Source organism: Bos javanicus, chromosome 9 (assembly GCF_032452875.1).
Source record: "Bos javanicus breed banteng chromosome 9, ARS-OSU_banteng_1.0, whole genome shotgun sequence".
NCBI classification, from domain to species: Eukaryota; Metazoa; Chordata; class Mammalia; order Artiodactyla; family Bovidae; genus Bos; species Bos javanicus.
Window position 1 is genome coordinate 49531075 of NC_083876.1, and position 26222 is coordinate 49557296.

The 26222-nt window shown below is 39.4% G+C and overlaps 1 protein-coding gene across 2 annotated transcripts in view; it reads left to right on the plus strand.

Moving 5' to 3' along the window:
* SIM1 (SIM bHLH transcription factor 1) overlaps positions 1 to 26222 on the plus strand; it is a 70382-nt gene that overhangs the window by 33262 nt on the left and 10898 nt on the right. For both annotated transcript variants that reach the window (XM_061427742.1, XM_061427743.1), the window contains one exon: positions 7988 to 8156. In XM_061427742.1, the coding sequence (XP_061283726.1) occupies positions 7988 to 8156 (169 nt within the window). The remainder of the gene's footprint in view (positions 1 to 7987; positions 8157 to 26222) is intronic.

Here is a 26222-nt window from a genome sequence, read left to right on the forward strand (position 1 = left end):
CGAGGAAAATTCACAAACACACCTAAACTTTAGTAGCCAGGTATAGAATGAATTTCTGAGCATAAAAAATTAAGTTCCTCAGAACAAGAAATGTGTCCCCAAAGTAGGGTTTATGCCATTTAAACAATGACAAATATGTCATTTATAACTCACATGAAACTAAACTGTTTTAAGAAACTCCATGGTGAGGCTTCCTTTTTTTCAATTATAAGTAATATTTTAAGTCATAGTCTCCAAAGAAGGAAATAAAATGCCCCATAGCTCACTTGAAAGCCTTTAGAGACAGATAATTCTACAAGGTAGGAAGGGTGGAAAATAGATCAGAAAGTAAGTGAAATGTACAGGCACTGAGAGAGCAGAAGGACATGTGGACATTTAAAAATTATAAATGACGTGCATGAGATGTTGAACCTAGGGGAAAAGAAGTTTAGTCGTGCTTTCTCTTTTGTAACTTAACATTATTCACAAAGAAGCAGCCCCGGCTTCTTCTATATAAAGAAAAGAAATTGGGAACCCATTTCACCATTAGATAGGAGTGCCTAAAGTTTACCTCAACTGGTGTTTCTTTTTTAAGAAATATTTTTCTGATTATAACAGTCACATGTGTTTATTATAGAAAAATTAAAATAATGTGGAGTGTTATAAAGAGAATGTAAAGAACATCATTAATCTATTTTCCAGATCTCTACTGTTAACATTTTAGTTTTTTGCCACCCACTGTATTACACGCTATGCTGTGCTGTGCTTAGTTGCTCAGTCATGTCCAACTCCTTATCACACCCATATACATGCCTATACAGTACATGTTAATTTTAAAAAAGATAATTTTCTACTTTAGCAATAGTATTTCTACATTAACTAAAAAAAAAAAGAATGACTGCATAATATTTTATCACAATGGTATGCCATAATTAAATAAGGCTTCTATTGTTGGTTCTTATTTGCTTATTTACAATTAAATATAAGAATTATGCTAATAAGCACCCTTGTATATAGACTTTTGATACCCATCTCTGATTATTTTCATAAGATATAGAAGTGGAATTACTGGATTTAAGGTTTGGACACACCAAAGACTGTTGGTAAAAACTGCTAGTTTATTCTCTTGCTGGTAGTATGTATATATGCCCATTTCACCTTGTCTTCATTGAGATTTATTGTCATTTTAAAAATCTTTTCTAATTTGAAAGGCAAAAATGACATCTGATAGCTGATGAATTCGCACAGGTTATTGCTACTGAGGCTGAACCTTTAGAGAGTTATTTCTCAGCAATTTGTGCATTGTTTACAGCCTTTTTATATTTTTCTATTGCATACATATTTCTTACTGATTTTTAGAAGTATATCTCTGGGGATTTAAAGCACTATTACTACTCACCCCTTCAATACGACTCTAATAGTTCTAAAGACATAGTTGAGGATGAAATTAATTTAGTGTTCTAGTTTCCCTAATATCACATATGTGATGCTTGCATCACAACTTGATTTTTTAAAAGTGCAGTTAATATACATACCACTAAAATGGTAGCATATGATTAGTTTCTTTGATTTAAGATCACACAGAATTTCAGAATGATTATTATTAATTATAAGCTGGGAATTTAAAAATCCCTCACATAAACTTGCTTACTTAGCAGATATTTCTTTCCCATATATGTAGAAAGTTTTGCCAGTTTTTAAATTTTGCGTCATTTGGATCGGAGAAGAATGACAGTTTATTGCAGTGAGAATTATTTTGTCAACCATTTGCAAGTGAGTGTTTGTTCTCTGTAAGATATATTGCAAGACAGAAAACAGAGACCATTAGAAGAGAAAAAATGTAGAAGGTTGTCGTTAGATGGGTTTCCCAGGTGGCGCAAGCGGTAAAGGACATGCCTGTCACTGCAGAAAACTGAAGGGACATGGGTTAGATCCCTAGGTCAGGAAGATCCCCTGGAGGAGGGCATGACAGTGCACTCCAGTATTCTTGCCTGGAGAATCCCATGGACAGAGAAGCCTGGTGGGCTACAGTCCATGGGGTCACAAAGAGTCCAACATGACTGAAGTGACTTAGTATGCAGGCACCCACACACGTCATTAGAAATTCCATTCACGTGAGAGAGAATAAGTGCCGAGTGAGTGGTGGGGCAGTGACAGGTATAGGGCCTCAGAAGAGAGAGCAGGGAGAGATCACTGTGGCCAGTGAGGGGAAGGGAAGAGTTAGGTGCAGCGTGTGCAGTCTGTCTTAGCTGTATTTCAGTTTGTGTCGTGGGTTTGCACAAATGCATTATGCTATCCCTGTTGTGAGGATGGTTGGTTTTGCCACATCTTACGTTACAGTTCTTGACTTACTTTTTAGTTGTTGCTGTTTGCCTGTTGTTTATACCCCTGCTTTTCCTTCTTGAAATCACAACATGATGGTAAACCTCATTGACTATTATGTAATATTTACTGTCACATATGGGAAGGGTAAACCACCCTTTACCCTTGTGGGGCTGTCCACTCCATAGCATGTTGGACGAAACCTACAAAATGGAGGAGAAAGAGGTTTCTAGGCAGAGGCAATGTTTACATAAAACCCAAGACTTTTGGGGAACTATTAAAATCACCAAATCAAACGGAGAAAACCACAAGGAGCAAACACAAATCCACTTATTAGTATGAGACTATTACATTTCCAAGGGTGCCTTCACCTAATTTCCCAGCAGATTGTCTTCGTTCATGAACCCCTCACAGTATGGAATCCTCCTTATCAGCTATCTCTGCTGGGCTCCATGGGAGCCTGAAAATGAAACAGAAAGTAGGTCTCTCTGCTGCGGAGGTTTACCCAGTGGCCAGGCTGCAACTCTGCCAGAATATAAAGAAGGTCATGCACTTCGTGTAACAGTGACTCTAGAATCCAATTAAAAAGTTTAGTATAAGGCACAGTCATTCCTACTTAATCCGATCACGGTTTAATGCAATCCTCTGCTTATTTCAGTCAGCGCCTTTGGAGCCAAATCAATTGTATGTCTTTGTTTCCACGTTTTCCTCAGTAATTTGATCACCTTCAGCTGTTTAAAAAAGTGTAGCTCAATTGGGAAATCTGGCAACATCTTTTAAGAATCGCCACATAACATAAAGTCAACAAACTCCAGAATGGCCAGCTCCCAAACTGATAGGACAGAAGCAAAAATTCAGGAATCTAAAATAAAAGCAGTATAGGGTAAGGTAGAGATGAAGAGGGAAATTCTTGCAAAGAATCTTGACTCAACATGAACTGATCAAATGCTGTTGATTACTTCTCTGTGCACTCACTCCAACTCGCTTCAAGGGTCATACATGTGTTGGTGCTGCTGTCGGCGTAGAGAATGCCAGGCTCCCAGTCAAAACGATAGACGTGACATTGATGCATCTCTCTGAAGCTGACCGTACCTTTCAGCAGTGAAGACATCTTTTATTTGCTTTGCAAGAGGGCATCACTCTGAGCTTCCCATATCACAAGTTGGCATTTGCCTTGTGAGTGGTCATGGGATATTGCTTAAGGAGAGGCTGAGGAGACCAATGATGCAAAAATAGCCCCTTTTTATTCAGTTGGAATTTGAGTAGTTCTAAATATGTATATGACTATTATAAAGTTTGGAGTAGACTCAGATGGTTAATTCTGCAAATTGAATGATTTCTGGCTGTCTGTAGTGGAATAAGAGGATTACTTTGGTCTATGCAAATATGGATGAGATTGACAAACTGCAAGGCCTAGTGATTGCAAATTACCTGTTTCACATTGCTTTTAGAGCCTGGGTACCTGAGGATGTCTACAGAGCTGGTTCAAGTCATTAAAAGGAGAAAAATACAAAGTAAATTGGTGTCAACAGCCATTTTGAAAAATGTGTCAAATGGCATATGCTACAGTTCCTCTTTTGCTAAGCTTTTGATAAGTATCTGGGAGAGCTGCCCTTAAGAGGGTTACCTGTGGGGTCCTGAATATGACCCATGTGGCACTTCTCAAGAAAGCTTGACCAGGGCTGACTTCTTCCTTTATTAAAATCAGCTAAGTCAAGCTCCATACTCATTTCAGGGGCTAAGATCTGTGCACCCACGTATTTTATTTTGTCCTACTGCCCAGGGAAGCACTGACCGACTTTCCTAGGTGTACACCTACCTTTAAGGATATGTGTGTGATACTAGAATGCATCTCTCTAGGGGATGAGGGGGAGGGGGAGCCAGACTCTTCTTTGTGTCTGAGTTTGGAGGAAGGAAATGGAACTCGTAATGTGATTCCCATCAGTATCTAGACCTTTAATCTATACAAATGAAATACTCAGTTTAATAGAATTGTAACAGTAAAACAAATGCTTTGTTCTCAGTGAATCCACCATTCAGAGCGGCTCTTGGCAGCACATCAACCGTATTTGAAAAGTCTTTAAGTGGGTATTTTTTTATTGTGCTTTTCATCCTGACACATCTTTTGAGCTGTTAGAGTCCCGAACAGAGAAGCACTCATCTCAGAATGCTGCGTCTGTGTTGTGCTATGGTCTTCATTTGGTGACTTAGCAATAAAAAACTTAATTAACTTAATAAATATTTTGGCCACACTATAATAGAGTTTAGAGGGTAAAAAGGAACAGAGCAAATCAAAATGAGTTTGGGATAGAAAGGAAAGAAATATGTCATAGGGAGGTGTTTGGAATGAAACGTATTACAATTGCTATCAAGGTGAACCTTAGCTCTGGGGAAAGCGGGTGCCAAAAAGTGCCCTAGGGGGTGGAAACCATACTATTTATTAAGCATGTATTATCTTCTAGCACTGTGCAATGAGCTTTTCACAGTGTTTCATCTGAACCTCAGCACATCCCTATGAGGTGTAAAGAGGAAATTGAAGTCTAGACAGGTTATCACACAGTAAGAGGCTCACACTGTGATCTACTTGACTTCATGATCTTCTGCTCAGTTTTGATGAATTCTTTTTTGTATTTTTTGGTGCACCAAAACGTTAATATTTTTATTGGTGTATCCAAAGTATAACTCTTTGGAGACTTCCCTGATTGTTCAGTGGTTAAGATTCTGGACTTCCACTGCAGGGGGCATGAGTCCAATCCCTGGTTAGGGAAGTTCTACATGCCACAATGTGGCCAAAAAAAAAAAAATTCAAAGTATGACTTTTTATATTTATTAGCTTTTTCATATGAATATGTAGAATTTACAATCATTAATTGGCTTTCAAACTTTATTTAAGCCTATTTAATTTGGAGTATTTCATTGGTTGGAAACTATGCAAAAATTTTGGACTTTTTCAATGTCTAAGATGCATACTCTGGGGTCTGATAGTGTGTAAGAGAAAAGTGAATCCTGTAGCCTCTGCTTGTACATCTCTGTGCTGAAATGTTGCATTAAGAATGAATTGACAAAAATTAGTTAGTTGATTTTCAGAGGTACATGTTTCTTGCTGTTAGTTCTAGAGGCTGAGTGGATACTCCACTGTCCAGTGGACGGAAGTACATTTTGACACAGAATATGGTCAAGGATGGGAGCCCTGCCTCCTGCCAGCGCCTAGCTTGCTCACTGTCATATGCACGTGGCCTCAGGGTCAGGTGTGTCTGGGGACTCACCGCCCACAGGGGTCTTTTCCACAGAGAAAGGCTGTTGGGTTTCAGGTTATTAGCAGTCACTGAAGAAAGCAATCCTTTTTTAGTTGCATCCTTACCTTCTTCCTCTTCCACCTAGGTGAACTACTGTGCCAGTTGCCATTGGAACAGGCAAAATAGCTCTTGACAGTAGTCTTCCAGGAACTCAGAATCCACTGGGCAAGATAAGATATAATCCCTTGAAAAATAAGATTTGAGGAGGAAAGAGGTAACCTTCTGGTTCCCTCCTCACTTCCCTCGGGAACTGGCCCCAGTGCCTTGGTCATGAAGGTAGTAACTTAGTCCTTCTGTTCATTGCTGTACCCCCACGGCCACTACAGAGGTGCTCAGTAAACACATCCTGAAGGAATGGATGGGTTTAGCACCCAGGAAGGGCTTTCTAGAGGTGAGTATGACTTAAGGTAGTTCTTTATAAGAGGGATTTTAAGAAACAGAAAGTCAAGAAAGTATAAGATCAATCTGAGGAGAACTATTCTGGATGAAGCAAGGGGCTAATGAAGGAAAATTCTGAGATATTGTCAGAAAAATAGATGGGTGCCACAGTTTGGCGGGCAATGAGTTTCTGACCAGCGAGTGCTCAGAATCTGCTCTGTGTGTGGTTCTTGGGAGTTAAGGAGAGCATATAACAGACCAGTGAGGTAATCAGATCCCCCAAAACCCAAAAGACAAATTGCATGCCTACCTTCTAAATTTTTGTTACTCACATAAGGAGAATTTTTTTTTGGTCTTTTTAAAAAAGTTTATTTTTTAATTGAAGGATAATTACTTTACAGAATTATGTTGGTTTTTGAGTAGATGAGCTATTTGATATGAAACCATTGTAATTTGATGACATCTAGCATAGCATAGCATCACTGAACTGAACTGAACTGATCACTACCCTCCAGTTAGTAATAGTGATATTATTGGCCCTGTTTTAGCCAGCTTCTATTTCTGGTCACTTGGGGAGGAACTCCTTGCCTGAATTATACTTTTGCCTTTGCCTGATCTCTCTGTAGCAGGACAGATAGGGAGAAGGACAAGAAGGTAAATGATAGTCACTGAACGGTGGAGATCTGCCAACCACTCTTACGTGTATAATTTTATCAAATACTACACTTAACATAGCTATCTTAATCTGAAGAGCGTGGAAAATGCATACAGAATGTTTAAAAAGGTAAACCCATTAGAGAAAGGAAAAATAATATAAGAAAAAAAATAAAGAGACAGTGGAGTTTGTTGCACAGAATTCATGCCATGAGGATTTGTACACTTGCTAGAGGTGGTGACACATCGAACTTGGGCTCAGGGCTTTTTGACTTCATTGCAAAGAAGGAAACATGACGCATGATATGATTCACAGTGCTTGTGAGATAAAAAGAGATCAATTACTCAGAAGCAGCCGGGCTAGTTCTGGAACCTGAGAGAAGATTCTCCCATGAGTCCTCATAAGGAAGACTCTGAAACATTTTATTTTGGCTGCCAGTGGGAAGGATTGATATCCTCTTATGAAACCCGAGGAGTCAGCCGAGACTTCCTGCTGCCTGGGAGCAGGCTGAGGTGGTTGGTAGCTGTGGGCAGGGCCAAGCTGTCATCTTTAGTCCCTGAACACCTCAGCAGTACCTTCTCAGTGAACTCTTGAGATACACTTTTTCCCCTGTCACATCACAGCCTGCAGTCATTATGTTTATTTCTTTATTGTTTCTTCTCCTCAAGAGATTGTAATCTGCACAAGGGTAGGGGGCTCTACATGCCTTATTCATCCTTTCATCTCCATATAGCACAAAGTCTGGTATATTTTAGGAGCCTAATAAATACTTACTGAGTAAAGGAGTAGAAAGAACTGGTGGCAAAGTATATCCTCAGGTAACTGAATTAGTTAGCCTGTTGAAAAAGGATTTTTAACTAGTTAGCCTGGATACCCTATTTTGCTAGCCATATGGGTATTTGGAATGTTTACCCAGGATGACTGATCAAGGAACAGCTGATAAAAGACATTCTTTTTGTCAACCATCAGACAGCATCAGTTGGTCAGTTTTCTGCTGAGCTCATCCCACAAATAGAAAATCTTTAGACTTTATAATGCATAACTCACCAGCAAGGACACAAAAGCTCAGAGAACTGGAATTCTAGATTTATTTTCTACTATATAAAAATAATGAACAATGTATATTTTAATCAAGGCATCTTCATGAGCATATCATATAATTTGGCAGCTACATTCACAGAGATTTGTTAAATATTAGGTACTTCCAAAATAATCAAGGTGTTTGTGGAATCCAGTTATATGGCTAACTTTCACTTGATTCCTCTTCAAATATGAATGACTGTCATTTCCAGTAAGAGAATATGTGTATCTGTCTCCTGTGGTGGCCGATTAAGGGCTGTGTCTTTTCACCCTGCAGGGACACGGAATACAAAGGGCTGCAGCTCTCCCTGGATCAGATCGCAGCCTCCAAACCAGCCTTCTCCTACGCAGGCAGCTCCACTCCTGCCCTGACTGACAGCAGGAAGGGGGCCAAGTCCAGGCTCTCCGGCTCAAAGTCCAAATCCAGGACTTCCCCATACCCTCAGGTAGGTGCAGTGCCACTTGGCAGTTTTCTTTTTCTGTGACTTGGTTTGGTCTCACAGTGGAGGAAGTATTGAAGCTGTTTGGAATTAATTATCTGGCTTTAATACATTTAAAACTTCTATAAATCTGGAAAGCTTTCTAAAAATATCTTCTTCCTTTACAATAACTATGCTAGTAAAAATTCGAAGTGATCTTGTGGTTTACTGCTTTTATATGAAGGTTGTGAGAGGATTCATTGCAGTCAAAACCATAACTGTATTTTCAAGGAGAATAGTCCTGAGTGTTTTCCTCAACAACGATTAACCAGAAAAATGGGGCAAGCATAGAAAAATATGCTTGATGTAGAAAAATGTAGAAAAAAAATGAGAGCTTGATGTAGAAAAATGTAGAAAAAAAATGAGAGCTTGATGTAGAAAAATGTAGGAAAAAAATGAGAGCTTGATGTAGAAAAATGTAGAAAAAAAATGAGAGCTTGATGTAGAAAAATGGAATCTTAGGACAGGAACTGAAGTCAAAGGATAAATTAAGAGGTGGAGGCAAAAGATCAAGGGTACATTTCACCATGAGATTTGAGCACAGATGGACTGTTTATGGGGAGGAATGAAACAAAGAGGGTCTTCCAGATGGCAGGAATGGTAGAAAAAGCAGCCCTCTTCTCATCTTTGCAAGGTGGTGAGCTGATGAGACCCAGAGGAGGTATTCCAGAAACACCACAAGGTACAAAGACAAGTCCTGATGGTTGGAAGGAAGAAAAGAATGTTTTTCCTTATCAGCCTCTGTGATATAGAAACTTGTCTATGTCAAATGTAGGCACAACTCTCTCCTGGCCTGAAGGAAGTAGGACGGAACTGAGGATTTTTCACTCCTGGTACCCTGTGACCATCCTTTTCTTTAAGGGCTGCTTCTGCTAAGTCACTTTAGTCGTGTCCGACTCTGTGCGACCCCATAGATGGCAGCCCACCAGGCTCCCTCGTCCCTGGGCTTCTCCAGGCAAGAATGCTGGAGTGGGTTGCCATTTCCTTTTCCAATGCATGAAAGTGAAAAGTGAAAGGGAAGTCGCTCAGTAGTGTCCGACTGTTCACGACCCTGTGGACCGTAGCCTACCAGGCTCCTCTGTCCATGGGATTTTCCAGGCAAGAGTACTGGAGTGGGGTGCCATCGCCTTCTCCGTTCTTTAAGGGCACCATGTCCCAATTCCTGCAGTTCATTAGGGTAATTCAGGAGATGATTCCTGGGCTGGTAGAAAACCAACCGGGATTCGGAGATTTTTCATCAAGGTGGTCTTTATCATTTGTGTTTTTAATTTTTTGAAGTAAAAATGGCAATCTAGAGAGTCCAGAAACTATTATTTCCTTACTTATCAGAACATTTTTAATTCTGTTAACGTCAACAAGTATGTACTGTTTGAGGAAGTGTCGTTTGTTGAGCTCATGGGTCACTAAGAAGCTACTATTTGCTAGATTATTTTAGCTTGGTATGTGAAGATGAGATCTGTGTCCCAAGGGACTGCTGTCACATGGTTTCAAATCTCCCACCAAGACCAGATTTCTTTACCCTGACAAAGTGTAAAGAGGAGTAGATGTGTGATGCCTGGACATTTTTCAATGTAAACATTCAGTTATGAAGACTGAGCACTTTATGTATAAAGTGCATTTTAGTTCAAGTTACTATAGAGGAGGAGTTGCTTCTTTTTATTGAGTATCTGAGAAGCTTTATTTATTACTATCTCATACCTTGGGGAAAGAGTTTTACTGTCTCTTTTTGTTACTTGGAAGAATGAATTACTCCTTTGGGTAATTTTATCCTTATATGGATAGGAGTGCTGGACACATAAATGAAAGAAAAATTTAAATTAGGAAATACTAAGTTAAGAAGGAATTTGTCCATTGTTACAGAGAAATAAAGCTACAAAACCCAAATATCCCGCTACAAAACCCAAATATCCCCACTGAGCTTTCAAAACCTCACCATCTACATTTTATTTCACCTCAGCTCTTAAGTCTAAAATTTCTCTAGTTTATACTAATGTTGGACTAGGGCTTCCCAGGTGGCAAGGGAATCCACCTGCCAATGCAGGAGACGAAGGAGATACAGATTTGATACCTGGGTCTGAAAGATCCCCTGGCAGAGGACATGGCAACCCACTCCAGTATTCTTGCCTGGAGAATCCCATAGACAGAGAAGCCTGGAGGGCTACTGTCCATAGGGTGGCAAAGAGTCAGACGTGACTGAAGCAACTTAGCAAACAATGTTAGACTATCTACACATTAAAAAAAAAATGTGTTAACTGCCATTAGACTGCTCCTTGGGTTCATGTGAGGAGGAGTTAATTTGAAATTGTACATGTTTCATAGTTTTTTGTTTTTTTTTTAAGCAATACAGAAGAGTGGAAAGTAGAAAATCACCCACTATTTCCTCTTTTTCCCTCTCCAAAATGGTGGTTTCTTCTAGAAATGTACTATGATGCATAAAAATCATTCACGTGCACACACCTGTGTTCACATAGAGTTTCTCTTGACTTTTTAAAATGTTCATTCTTGTGTTAATTCTTAGATAAATGCAGTCCTTAGAATTTTGGCCCTGTGTCTCATTTGAAATCTCAGTCATGAATTAAGTTTACTTAACATTTATGTGCCTAGTAAAGGTTATTCTTTAATTGCGTTTGCTTTAGATAATGATGGTGCTAGGTCAATCACTGACTGAGTTCCTAGCACATGGACTACTGATATGTAGAGATCAGAAATGGAACACAGTCTTTGCTTTCAGGGAGCCATGCGTGTAGACAGAAAAGGGAACAGCCTTTGCAGTGAATTGTCCTTAGGACGATTGTCCTCAGGTAAACAGCGGGTCCTCTGGGGCGACACAGGGGAAAAGCATGACATCAGGGCAAACTCATCCATTTCTGCTGAAAGGAAGCAGCTCAGTACTGCCATCTGGAATCCTACATCCTCAGAAATTTTAAAGAAAAGAAAATAATGTAGCTTCTCAAAAGTCTTATTTGGTCCAAATCGCTCTTATATTATTGAAGAATACTTATTTTTCAACTTTCTTGCATTATTGCTATTATGTGTTGCTTCAGTCAGTGCTAGCTGAGTGCCTACACTAGAGCGATGCTATGCTGGCCATTGTGGTGAATGGGGATAGCAGTTGAGTAGGTGCTAGACTATAAAAAAGTGGTGTAAGAAACACCCTTAAGTGTTTCAGTACAGTTGGAATGATAAGTTATGAACTAGAATGAGGGGCATATAGAGGATGATGTATACAAAAGGCTTCAAGAGAGATGTCAGTCTATATGCCTGGGGAGGGTTGTTGACCTAGCTCTGGGGGTAGAATTCAGGTATATGCACATAAGGGAAAGGAGAGGACACTTCAGAAAGACCAGGATTCTAAAGAGATGCAGGAACACCCTGAGTGTGACTGGTGAAGTGGGGGAGAGTGGGTCCCTGTGGTTAAGGACAAGGGGTTATATGTTTGGAAACATTCATTGATTGGTGCCAAATATCTGTGAGGTCAAGGCATTTGGATTTTGTTGTATGGAAAACCAGTAAAGGTTTTGAACTGGAAATGAAGCATTAAGGTGGCTGAAGCAAGGCAGACTACTCGGGAGGCTCATTTTCATAGTCCTGGGTGAGTCTAGCGGGGGTCTGAGCTAAAGTTCTCAACTGCAGTGAAAAGTACTGTAGAGGAAGGAAGGTTAAATTATTTTTATCCTTGACTGCTTGTACCTCTTCTCATTATAGATGTATTTTGATCATTATAGATTTATTTTTGAAATTATATATATTTGGTTGCACTGGGTCTTTGTTGTGGAGCATAGGCTCTCTAGTTGTAGTGTGAGGACTTGGTTACCCCATGGCATGGGGGATCTTAGTTCCTGGACTAGGGATTGAACCCTTGTCCCCTGCACTGGAAGGCAGATTTTTAACTACTGGACCACCAGGGAAGTCTCTGAAATTGTATTTTAAAGCTTACATTTTGTATTTAGTGACAATAATAGATGCATAATAAATATATTTTTATTTACAAAATGATGAAGATTTTCATAGTATTTAATTTTAAATTCTTCTTCCTCCTCTCAAAAATACAATCTTTTACTTTTTGTTATTTCCATGTTTACATATTTTTAGTACACAAATTCTCTTCAGATTTTTCAAGAGGCTGTTTCCAGAGCAAAAAAAAAAAAAAATTGAGCTCATAAGGTAACATCTTGTGCTTTTTATTAGGTATGAAAATGATGTAATGATGCTATCAATATTATTTATTAAGCTCTTTGCTCTATTATGTATTAGGCATATCCGGAAATTTCTAACAGACATTTGATGAATAGCAAACAGCACCACTGCTTTTTGGAATTATTTAGGCACCCTTACTTGAAGATGTGAGACATGCACAAATTGTAATTCACTGTCACTACTCAGTCTGCAGTCGTAGATGAACTTTCAGGTCCCCACTTGGTATGAGATGCCCTTGGGAATGATTTTAGGCTTGATTACATTATAGTCACTTAATGAATGACTCGGTCACCTTTGTACCTCTATGTATTACTCGGGACAAGAGAGGTCAAAACTGTTTTGAATGGTTTTGAAAGATTTGTTGTAAGAAATATTATAGATAACTCCCAAAGATTCTGCAGGTAGCTACTGTGCTGCTGTAGAGCTATCTTAACAATATGAAAGTTGTATTTTATTGTTACTGGGTTTATATTCATGAATATAGCAACTTATGTTTTTCACAGTTCTGTTGAATTAAAAATATTGAGTTTATGGAATTTATTTTTCAGACCTTACCTCTAGCAATTGCTAGAGTCTCTTCCATCTATTTTGAAGGAACTAGTCATGGCTACTCCAATACAGTTGTGAGTTATCTTGACATAGTGTAGCCACATCAATCATGAATAAATTGCCTCCTGATTCTAGTTTCCTTTGAAACTTTTCCTCTTGGCATGTTTATAGTTGTTACATTTATTAGAGACAGTGCGTGCCCTCCTGTTTTATTGCCTCATTCTGCCCTTCTCTTGCTTTCTCCCTAGTCAGTAATAAGCAATACACTATATAATTCTATAATAACAGTGCATAAAACTATGTATGCTTCTGAAATCTGAAAGCGTTTAATATCTTGTTACAGATACACTGTAACACCTGGAGGTTTAACTCCACATCTGTTACCTTAAATAATCCCACAGAACCCTCTTAATTTTCACTGCCAGCAATCTGGCTTCCTTTCAGTGAAGGTAGAAGCTTTCTTCCTACAAAGGTTCTTTCTGGCCTCAAAAAATACACCGGTGACTCCTATGCTGACTTTTAAGCTACAGAGAAAAGAAGGACCAAGAATTTCCCTTGGTGATACTATTGACACATAGTATCAATACTTTTATCAATACTAGGATAGATAGCCCTTCATTTCATGTTTTATATGTTACATGAAAACATGTAATCCTTGACCATTAACAACAAAAACTGTAATGCATCTTGCAAAAAAAAAAAAAGTTATCTTCTCTGAAATTCTTATACTGTACAGGCTTTTTATGTTTTATGGTTATGTCGGAACTTCAGATATCACCTGTTCTATAGAAATATCAGGAGATTATTATTAGAAGATGAAAGGAGGAAAATTCGGAGGCAGTAAATGGAGACTTTAAGATCCTTGAGGACAGGAGATTTTGCCCTTGATAACCAGATTGCTTTGGGTACCCAAAAGCCCTTAGAACATATTGAGTGAGTAGGTAAATGAATTGATAGATGAGTGAAGTTGATAAGATAGGTGGATAAAGAAACAGGAGAACTGAGATGACCTGGGTATATGGCCCTTTCCCCTACAGATTCAGTGGGGGAGATAAAAATGTAAACGAAAAATTTAAACACAGTGTAGCATGTATGTGATAAAGGCATCGTTGGCAGTGGTGAAGCTCTGGTGGTGTCTTGGGGGCTCCTCTGTCCTTCCAGCAGTGAACTGGAGGTGGGAGTTGGAAGCTGACAATAGCCTCTAGGCCTAGAGACCCTCATACCTTGGGGTGTTTCCAGCAGGTTCAAATTTATTTCTGTTTTGGGACTTCGTGGTGGTCTAGGGGCTAAGACTCAGTCCTCCCAATGAAAAGGGCACAGGTTTGATCCCAGGTCAGGGAACTATATCCTGTATGCCCCAACTAAGCCAAATAAATAAATAAATACTAAAAAAAAATTATTCCTGTTTGCAAGGTTTGCAGTGGGGCTGCAGGCTGACAGTGAATAAGGCCCTGAACCTCTTGGGTGCCCCGTCAAAGACCAGACTCACTCTCCACCTCCAGTTGCGCTTTCGCCCCTTACCCGTTTATCCTTCTTCTCCCACTGCCTGTGTCCCAGGAGCTCTGTCACGCTGGAGATCGGAGCTCATCTTAATTTTCTGTCCACTTTGGAAATTTTTCATTTTCAGCCTTTCCTGCTTCTCAGGTTGACCTTAAAGGACCACTGATCATGTTAGTGTTTGGAGAATTGCCACAGTCCTAACTGTCACTCAAGGTTACCTATAATTGAGTCCTAAATTACATGAACCCTGTGATCCAGCCAGACTTCTCTGCTCCCTCTTTGCTGAATGCCTTGTCCTTTCCTGCCCCCATGCTTGTGCTTATGCATTTATTCTGCCTGCGTTGCCTCTATTTTTCAAAATTCTGCCTATCATCTGAGGACTGAATGCTACCTCTTTCATGAAATATAACTTTCTCCTTTGTGCCTCTATTTAGAATAATCTATCTTCTACTGCCTTCTGGATATGTCAGAGCTTCTCTTTTGGACTATAATATCTTTGAAAGTAGTAACTGTGTCTATTTCATACCTGCCCCCTACCTTGACCCAGCATCTGTGTGTCCTCCACTTATTCACTCACTGAATATTAATGAAATGAATGAATGGATAAGTAAAGACTTTAAGAAGAAGGTGGATACTTTGTTGGTTGCCTATAGAGACATTAAAAACCCCAAGGAGGGAAAATATTCTGCTGCTGCTGCTGCTAAGTCACTTCAGTCGTGTCCGACTCTGTGCGATGGCAGCAGGTTCCCCTGTCCCTGGGATTCTCCAGGCAAGAACACTGGAGTGGGTTGCCATTGCCTTCTCCAATGCATGAAAGTGAAAAGTGAAAGTGAAGTCGCTCAGTCGTGTCCGACTCTTCGCGACCCCATGGACTGCAGCCTACCAGGCTCCTCCATCCATGGGGTTTTCCAGGCAAAAGTACTGGAATGGGATGTCAGCTACTATGGAATTTATAACCTATGTAAAGAAGCAAAAGATATACATGCAAAAAAACCTAAGGATGCTTTCACAAATACAAAATCTTGCAGTACAAATCAAATACCTACCTGCTAAGGAGGAGTTAAATGTGGTAGAATCTAGAAGCTCTTTCAAGGGCAAAACTTTGAACAAGTGTTCTCTGGCTCACATTCTAAGGCAGAGAACCATCTGCATCTTGTCCTGGAGTGGGCTTTCTAGTCTCCATGTCTCCACTGTCATCTCCAGTGCAACCACAGAGAGAAGTGACAACTGATATTTACTCTGTGTGTGTATGTGTGTGTTTTGATTACAAAATGATTGCCCTGAGGTATCTATGCAGTAAGTCCGCTACATACAAACCTTCAAGTTGTGAACTGTCTAATAGTGAGAACGTGTGTTCACATGTCCGATCATGTGAGTTAGTTCATGCACATTGTCACACACATGCATCCTCTAGAGATGGTTGTGCTTTTGTGTACTTTACTGTACAGTACTGTATAGAGTACAGTAGAACAGTATCTTTATTTCAAGCCCAGGATGTCCAGAAGCAAGCACAAAAGCAGCAGTGACGTAGCTGGTACTTTTCAAGGTACTGTACCGAAAGAGTAAAAATGTTTTCTTTCTTATTTGTTTGTTTTTTATTATTTGTGTGAAAAGTATTATGAACATATTACAGTACAGTACTATATGGCTGATTGTGTTAGTTGGGTACCTGGGCTAACTTTGTTGGACTTACAAACGAATTGGACTTATAACTGTACTCTTGGAACAGAGCTTGTTTGTATGTACGGAACTTACTGTAGAAGCAATGCTGTTTGGCCTTCCATCTCAGAAACATGTCTTTGTTTATGGGCTCAGCCCTAGTTCCAGGGTCCAATTCCCATGATCAGTAGATACTTTCTAGATAACTCTCTTATTCTTTTAATAATCTAAGTGCATTTATGGTACTGTATAGTTGTCTTCCATAAGAAAGGGAAAAGTCTCTTAAAATTTTGGTTTCTTTGTTTGTTTGGTTTGGTTTTTGACCAAACCTCTAGACACAAAAGGCCTTGTGCAGGTCATGTTCCTTCTTGATCTTTCCTGACCCTTAGCTCCTCCTCTATCCCATGCCCACTATCTTTGTCCAGTTCTGGGCTCTTCAGAACACGTCACATTTAGACTACTTCATCAGCCTCCTATTGTTCTTTTGGTCTCTAATCATTTCTGCCAGAGTAAGCTTCCTGAAATACCGTTTTAATTGTGTACCCACTGCTCACCCCCTTCCCCCCAAGCCCTACTTAAAAACCTAAAGAGGCTCTATGTTGGTTATAGTATGAAGCCCAATCTCCACAACCTGGTCCTGGCTACATCTTTGCATCTGTCAGCCACCTCTAGCCCCACCACATCAATTCTCCACCCTAGCTGTGTACTCGCCTAAGGACACCTTTCCTGTTGAGCTTCTTAAATCCTACCCAGCCCCCCAAAGCACAGCTGCAGCCCACCTCTCATCCCCACAGATCCCTGGCTATAAGGCATAATTCATGTTAAACACATCTCTCTTTCATAACATAGGATGGTTTGGATCTAGGGGAGAGTTAGTGTCAAAAAAGAAGTTGGGCAGTGGGCAAAGCAGCTGTGCTAAATCAAATGGAAAGCCTGTGCTTCTGACTTAATGGAAATGATGGCTGGAATTTGTGATTCTGCCCCACAGCTGAACAGAGGCGAAGCAGGGGGATGGCTGAATCCACCATCAAAATACGCCCAGGAAAATTTATTTTAAGAAAACCTATCAAATAAAATCTTATTAAAACCAAATAGTCAAAATCAAGAGAGCAATGCCTTACTTGACAGTTTTTGGTGGGATCTGACCCAGTCATAATGTGAAATTTGTAGAGTTAAGTTGGATTTGAATATCTTTGCTAAGAAATTTAGATTTCCTTAACTCATCCATCCTTCACAGATTTTTACGAAACCTCTTTAAGCACATTATGGCACATTGAATTGCAGTGTTTTCCTGGAAGGTCAAGGTCTGGATGTGTATTATTTAACAGTTTGTGCTTTTTTAGTTTTCCTTATTATTTTCCTTATTGTACTTGACTTAGAAGATGAGAAAGTAGATCCATGCTTCCATTTACAGACACCAGTTTGAAATTGATTACCTCGGTAGAGAGCCTTTGAGCTTTAGTTTCTTTTCACAAAGTTACAAGTCTGATAGATCTCCTCTTTCAGCATGCAGAAGGCCAGTGATATGCCTGCCAATAATCTGTTGGCCCAAGTCTAGGACAGTGCCAAGAGCAGCTTGGGCAGCCGTCCTTTGTCGAGACTCAGAATAAACCAATGGAAGGCCAGACAAAGCTGCAATAAGGGGCTGGAGCAGGTGGCACCACCTGCACCCATCTAATTCAAGCTCATCTAATCTGCCACTTATATGTGAAAAATCAGAGAGTGAGTCACAGTATCAGTGAAAAGATGGAAGTAGTTCTGGCTCATGCTCAAAGCCCATCAGAGAAGAAGATTACCGTTAAAACTAGTGCTACTGGTCCTGGAAACCCAGGATTTATCCAATGGGCTAGAGCCACTTCTGTATTATCAATGCAAAGTTGAGATCTCCTTGATCATTTACAGCTGTGTGTGCCAGGACATTAAAGGGCCTAATTAAATGTTTATTACCTGTTTAAAATCTTCAGTGCAGTGAAGATACCTGCCAGCCTTTGGGACTTTACCTTTGGATTTATAGACGGATGTGGACTGTGGATTTCATGGTTGGGAACAGCTCTCTCCATATGGAACTGTCTAGGGGATTCCTGGAGAAAACCTGGCCTCTGGTTCCGAGTGCTGGTTCCAGCTGCACGTCACCCTGACCGCTAATGAGATGTCGACTGTACTTACTTTTCTGTGAGAAAAATGACTGAACCAGATCCCAGCGACATTTTTGTAACTGTGGGGGGTGGATTAAGAGAAGGCCTATGACATTTCAAACCACATTTGAGGTACATAAAAAAACTTCCCATGTTTCTACTTCATGAAATTTATCAGGAACTTACAGGTATGAAAGATTTCTCACCAAAAGATTCTTTGAACTAAAAATAACTAAAATGTGGGTTAAAGCTAAATATGTCACAAAAACCACAGATTATATACTATGAGTGAAGCAGATCATAAAAATAATAAGTGAAAAGTCTTGTGAACCCATTCTTTAAAACTGTCATCTTCATCTGATTGAAGATGACGATTTATACCATTTTCTAAAATGAAGGGAGAAATGGCCTAAGTATTTAAAATGCTTAATGATTAAACTTTGAATCAGTATTTGCTTTTTAATTATAGTTTAAGCAGAAATATTTTTTGTGTAGTTCCTCTAGTGGAGTCATCCTTGACTCTGGAATGTGACTCAAGATTGACTTTTTTTTCTTTTAAAATGCATTCTCTAATTTTCCTTGAAGGTTTCCTTAAGCTTAACTCTTTTGAAGTTGTATGTAATTAAACAGAATTTCATTTAAAATTTCATGAGGATGCTTTTCCAATGCTAAACATGTGCGAGACTTATGTAGAAATCATGTTATAGTTAGCCTTTTTTAATGTATGTTCCTGAATTATGTTCCTGAATGTTCCTGAATTATTCTTGCTGTTGATTAATTAGACAATAAATTACACATGAAGTAAAAGCAAAAATTTCTATCTACCATTAATAGGAGTGCAGGAATGAAACAAATAATGTCTTCTTGATATCTTCTTTGCAGTTCCATTTATTTACAATTTCTAGGTAGTAAAGTTTTTCATGTTAGAAATTGACTTTATTATTTGACTGCTATTCAGTTACATTTTCACAGGCAAATGTTTTCAGTCAGCCCTTCAGATTAGCAAAATAACTTGCATAATTGTCATCTTAAAATGCATTTGATTTTGACACTAGTTTTTCTCTTACGCTTATGTTTATCCTTGACAAAACCCCCAGCAATTTCCAACGTGTATAAACCAAAGCCGTTCTTCATAGCAAACACAACTCCTGTTTGAGGGAAGCACCCCCAGCAGTGGGGGCTATTTTAATGGACATGCTGTATTACTTTAATCTAACCCTTTTACCATCTGTTCTTCCCATAACAGTGAATGAAAAAAAAAAAAGGACATATTTTATGTTTCAGGGTTACATTAGTAAAAAGTAAGATAAAAGTGATTTAAAAGCATGCATATGTTCTTAGTACAATGCAGTCTGCATCTGTGATGTTTTTTTCTCATGGTTCAGACACAAATCAAGAGGAAAGCTGTTCATGCCTGATAGAGTGAAAGTTTTTCATAGAAAACAGGACTTTACCATAAGAGGGTCTCTCTATATATTTTACAGCTAAAAATGATATTAAAAAAAACCTCAGTGAGCTGCCAGAATAAAAATAGATAATGATAACATCTATCGTTGGAACATCTGGCATTTTTCCTGAGTTGCCTTGTTGCTGCCACATCCAGATGAATGCAGAGCACCTGTCTGGAACATGCTGTTGAGGCAGGAGAGACTCTCATGACTGTTATCAAAAGGGGAATATCTGTGCTGTAACTGTTGTGGAAGAGTGCTTCAGTACTAAGAGGACGTCACCGAGGCTGTGTGGAGATGGTCTACTGGAATGTAGAGGTTGGAGAGAGCTCCCTTTGTAAGAACATGCTTGGGGACCTGGGATCCATTACTGCTGCATACAGGGTGGGACACTGCTGTTTTTGTTAGCTAGGTACCTAAGTCTAGATGAGTCCAGGATTCTGGAAAGAGCAAAGACTCTGGAATTGCATCTCTCCTCTTAAATATCATACTCATGTGAACTTGGGCAGTTTAGGTTTTTTGTTTTTGCTTCATTTGTTGCATCAGTAAAGGGATTAATGATACTTTTAAGATGTTGTGAGCATTTAATAAGATATTGTCTGTGGGATCTCAGTACAGTGACCAGAGCAAAGCAAGTATTTGATAAAGGTAGTGTGATGGGTTGCTGTGTGGTGGGTATTAGCATATGCAAATGATATGGTAAACTGCCTCTTAGTCATTAGTTCATTTTCCCTTCCCAAGTAGCTACAGTGTTAATAGAGAGTAAGAGCTCCCTTCTTTGAACTCCTTAACTACATTGCTTTTCTCTTTGTTCAGCCCTTGCCATTTTTGAACTTGTATTAAAGTTATGTCTTGTGCATTATTTATACTGCTTCTAATATGAACACCTTGAAGATGGAGCTGCATTTCTCAAATCACTTGGCATACGGCCTTGCCAATATTAGATGTTCAGTAAATATCAGAATGAATCATAGAGTAAATTGTTGTAAATAGTTTCCATTGAATGCATATAAAACCCCAGCTGATGGCTCAGATTTTTAACTGGATGAAGTGTCAGTCTCTTTTAGAAGGAATGATTCTTTCACGAGCCCTGAGTCTCAGAGGAAAGCTGGGGGCTGTGACTGGCATCTGACATCCATTGCTGGCAGGCATCCAAGCTCTTTGCTGGTCGATGTTAGCCCACCTTTGGTGGGTGACATGTGGTTTCAAGTTTATTAGAACCAGGGCATCCTACATCTGACTCATTTTTTAAATTTACCAACATGAAAGCCTGTTTTGAAAATTAAATTTTAAATAAGAAATAGGGGTAAATTAAGGTGCAGAGTATTCATAATAATAAATTTTCTAAGAAGGAAAAACAGAGGTTTCTGCAAAATTCACCACCGGGAGTTGGTGATGGACAGGGAGGCCTGGCATGCTGTGATTCATGGGGTCGCAGAGTTGGACACGACTGAGCAACTGGACTGAACTGAAACTTTCTTTCATTGTTGATAAAATCTAATTAAAATAGGGAATCGAATCATTCCGTTTCTTATCTTTAAACAGAGGAGAAAGTGTCATTACCTTTTCAAAAGAAGAAGAGCAGATTCTATAGGTTCTAAACTGTGATTTTTTTTTTTTTTACCTAAAAATGATCTAGATATCAACAATTGCTGGGAGAACCATCCACAGGCGCTGGCTAATCGATCATTAAGTGTCCTCTCCCCTCCTTTGAAACAGATCTGTGGGCTTTCTGTTAAAGTTAAGTGATAAGAATCATTGGTACCAAAGGGCATTTGAGCCTTGAAAATCAGAGCATTTGGAAGAAAAGGCCATACTGTTTAGGTGATTGGCCAGTCACCTGATTTCTTTTTGCGTCTGGGATGTTGATTTCTTTTTTAAAATTTTTATACTGAAGTATATTTGATCTGATCTGATCGTTGATTCACAATATTGTGTTGGTTTCAGATGTATAGCGACTGTGATTGTTATATATACATGTATTTCAGATTATTTCCATTATAGTTTATTATAAGATATTGAATATAGTTCCCTGTGCCTTACAGTAAATCCTTATTTCTTATCTATTTTATGTATAGTAGTTTGTATCTGTTAATTTCATACTCCTAATTTATCCCTCCCCCCTCCCTTTGCCCTTTGGTAACCCCGTTTGTTTTCTATGTCAGTGAATCTGTTTTTGTTTTGTGTATAGATTTATTTGCATTATTTTTTAGATCCCACATATAGGTAATAGCACATAATACTTGTCTCTTTCTGTCTGATGTACTTCACTCGGTAGGTATTTTCTAGGTCCACCCATGTTGCTGCAAATGACAATATTTCATGATTTTTTATGGCTAACATTGCATTGTAAATATACACCACATCTTCTTAAACCAGTCATCTGTTGATGGGCACTTGGGTTGTTTCCACATCCTGGCTGTTGTAAATAACACTGCCATGAACACTGAGGTGTATCTCTTTGAATTAGAGTTTTTATTTTTTCCAGATGTATACCCAGGAGTGGAATTGCTAGATTATATGGTAGTTCTATTTTTCATTTTTTGAGGAACCTCCCTATGATTTTCCATAGTGGCTGTACCTATTTACATTCTCACCAGCAGTGTACAAGAGATGTTTTCTCCAAAAGAGATGTTGATTTCTTTATTCTTTAACCTATGTGTTTTATCTCTGACATGCCTATAGGATGGAACTGAAAATATGACCTTTAGATGATATAATCTAGGGAAAAAAATCATTTTTACAAGATTGTGGTATAACTATTCCTCTACTGAAAAGAAAATCATTGATTAAGGACCTTTAGGTCCCCAACCTTTTTGGCACCAGAGACCAGTTTCATGAAAGACAGTTTTTCCACAGACCCGGGGTGGAGTGGGGGATGGTTTCAGAATAATTTAAGTGCATTACATTTGTTGTGCCTGCCGCTCACCTCCTGTTGTGCAGCCTGGTTCCTAACCAGCCAAGGACCACTACTGATCTGTGGCCCCAGCTGTTGGGGACCTCTGCTTTACATGTTACATATATATCTGTAACATTTGCATTTTAAGAGTATTTCGATGCATGTTATTTACTTGATCTTCCCTGCGATGGTATAATGCAGGCAGTCTCTTCCTGTTCTGCAGATGGAAAAGTCAAAGCCCACAGGAGGTGATCTTCAGAACAAGTCATGTTGGATGACAGTAGATCAGGGTCCACCCATATTTGAATTCAGATCTGAATGCTGTTTCTACTGGACTCCCTAATTCATAACTTAAAATAATATTTTTATGCACAAAATATTAATCATCAGTAATAAAAACAAAGATATTTAATTAAATTATAGCTTTATCAGAGCATGTGTCTATTTCTTCAGAAAAAAAAGTTTAAAACAAATAGTCTTATCTCTAATCATTCTATAAAAATGAAATATTTTGCTATATAGGATTTTCTTATTTTAAAATACTTATGTTGAGGAAATTCCCTGATAGTCTAGTGGTTAGGACTTCATTCTTTCACTTCAGGGGCTCTGGTTTGATCCCTGGTCAAGGAACTAAGATCCTGCAAGCCACATGGTGGGGCCAAAAAACCAACAAACAGAAATGAAACACAACATCTTAACTTTGAAATGATTTCATACATAAAGAAAAGTTGCAAGGACAGTAAAGTATTTCTGCCTAATAAACCTAGGTTCACTACAGCTTAACATTTTGCCATTTTTGCTTTGTCATATTCTCTTTCTCTTTTCCCATCTGCCCTCATTTTTTATTTTTTCTGAACCAGCTTAGAGTAGGTTCCATGTATAATACCTCTTTACCTATACCTTACTACTCAGTGTATCAATATATTGCTTGGTGTAGTGGCTTCTTAGCAGTGCGGAATTTCAGTTTTTGTTAACTGCTGCCAAATTCCCTTCCATAGAGGCTGCTTTCAGTCTGCATTTCCATGAGCTGTGGGTGGGACAGAGTACCTGTTTGCCCACACTCTGCCAAGCAAAGTATTCTCAAGCTTTTGAATGTGTGATAATCTAATGGTTAAGAAACGGTATCTCAGGGACTTCCCTGGTGGTCCAGTGACTAAGACTCTGAGCTCCCAGTGACAGGGGCCTCAAGTATGAATGACCCTGGTCAGGGAACTAGATCCCACGTGCTGCAATTAAGACTCCCTGTCCATCACCAACTCCCGGAGTTTACTCAAACTCATGTCCATTGAGTCAGTGATGCCATCTAACCATTTCATCCTCTGTCATCCCCTTCTTCTCCTGCCTTCAGTCCTTCCCAGCATCAGGGTCTTTTCCAATGGGTCAGTTCTTTGCATCAGGTGGCCAAAGTATTGGAGGTTCAGCTTCAGTATCAGTCCTTCCAATGAACACCGAGGACTGATCTCCTTTAGGATGGATTGGTTGGATCTCCTTGCTGTCCAAGGTACTCTCAAGAGTCTTCTCTAACATCACAGTTGAAAAGCATCAATTCTTCAGTACTCAACTTTCTTTTTACTCCAACTCTAACATCCATACATGACTACTGGAAAAAACGTAGCTTTGACTAGATGGACCTTTGTTGGCAAAATAATGTCTCTGCTTTTTAATATGCTCTCTAGGTTGGTCATAACTTTCCTTCCAAGGAGAAAGCGTCTTTTAATTTCATGGCTGCAGTCACCATCTTCAGTGATTTTGGAGCCCCCCAAAATAAAGTCTGTCACTGTTTCCACTGTTTCTCCATCTATTTGCCATGAAGTGATGGGACCAGATGGCATGATCTTAGTTTTCTGAATGTTGAGTTTTAAGCCAACTTTTTCACTCTCCTCTTTCACTTTCATCAAGAGGCTCTTTAGTTCTTCACTTTCTGCCATAAGGGTGGTGTCATCTGCATATCTGAGGTTATTGATATTTCTCCTGGCAATCTTGACTCCAGCTTGTGCTTCATCCAGCCCAGCGTTTCTCATGATGTACTCTGCATATAAGTTAAATAAGCAGGGTGACAATGTACAGCCTTGATGTACTTTTTTCCCTATTTGGAACCAGTCTGTTGTTTCATCTCCAGTTCTAACTGTTGCTTCTTGACCTGCATACAGATTTCTCAAGAGGCAGGTCAGGTAGTCTGGTATTCCCATCTTTTTAAGAATTTTCCAGAGTTTGTTGTGGTCCACCCAGCCAAAGGTTTTGACATAGTCAATAAAGCAGAAGTAGATATTTTTCTGGAACTTCCTTGCTTTTCTGATGATCCAAAGGATGTTGGCAATTTGATCTCTGGTTCCTCTGCTTTTTCTAAACTTGAACATCTGGAAGTTCATGGTTCAAGTACTGTTGAAGTCTGGCTTGGAGACTTTTGAACATTAATTTACTAGCGTGTGAGATGAGTGCAATTGTGTAGTAGTTGCAATATTCTTTGGTATTGCCTTTCTTTTGTATTACCTTTTCTAGTCCTGTGGACACTCCTGAGTTTTCCAAATCTGCTGGCATATTGAGTGCAGCACTTTCATAGCATCATCTTTTATGAATTGAAATAGCTCAACTGGAATTCCATCACCTCCACTAGCTTTGTTCATAGTTCAAGTGGGTTTCCTAAGGCCCACTTGACTTTGCATTACAGGATGTCTGGCTCTAGGTTGGTGATCACACCACTGTGATTATCTGGATCATGAAGATCTTTTTTGTATAGTTCTTCTGTGTATTCTTGCCACCTCTTCTTAATATCTTCTGCTTCTGTTGGTGCTAAGTCGCTTCAGTCATGTCCGACTCTGTGCGAGCCCATAGATGGCAGCCCACCAGGCTTCTCCATCCCTGGGACTCTCCAGGCAAGAACACTGGAGTGGGTTGCCATTTCCTTCTCCAAGGCATGAAAGTGAAAAGTGAAAGTGAAGTCGCTCAGTCGTGTCCGACTCTTAGCGACCCCATGGACTGCGGCCCACCAGGCTCCTCCGTCCATGGGATTCTCCAGGCAAGAGTACTGGAGTGGGATGCCATTGCCTTCCATACAATTTCTGTCCTTTATTGAGCCCATCTTTTCATAAAATGTTCCCTTGGTGTCTCTAATTTTCTTGAAGAGATCTCTAGACTTTCCCATTCTATTGTTTTCTTCTATTTCTTGCATTGATCAGTGAGGAAGGCTTTCTTATCTTTATGCTATTCTTTGGAACTCTGCATTCAAATGGCTATATCTTTCCTTTTCTCCTTTGCTTTTCATTTCTCTTCTTCTCACAGCTATTTGTAAGGCCTCCTCTGACAACCATTTTGCCTTTTTGCATTTCTTTTCCTTGGGGATGGTCTTGATATCTGCCTCCTGGACAATGTTGTGAACCTCTGTCCATAATTCTTCATGCACTCTGTCTTTCAGATCTAATCCCATTTCTCACTTCCACTGTATAATTGTAGGGGATTTGATTTAGGCCATACCTGAGTGGTCTAGTGGTTTTCCCTACTTTCTTCAATTTAAGTCTGAATTTGGCAATAAGGAGTTCATGGTCTGAGCCACAGTCAGCTCCCGGTCTTGTTTTTGCTGACTGTATAGAGCTTATCCATCTTTAGCTGCGAAGAATATAATCAATCTGATTTCAGTGTTGACCATCTG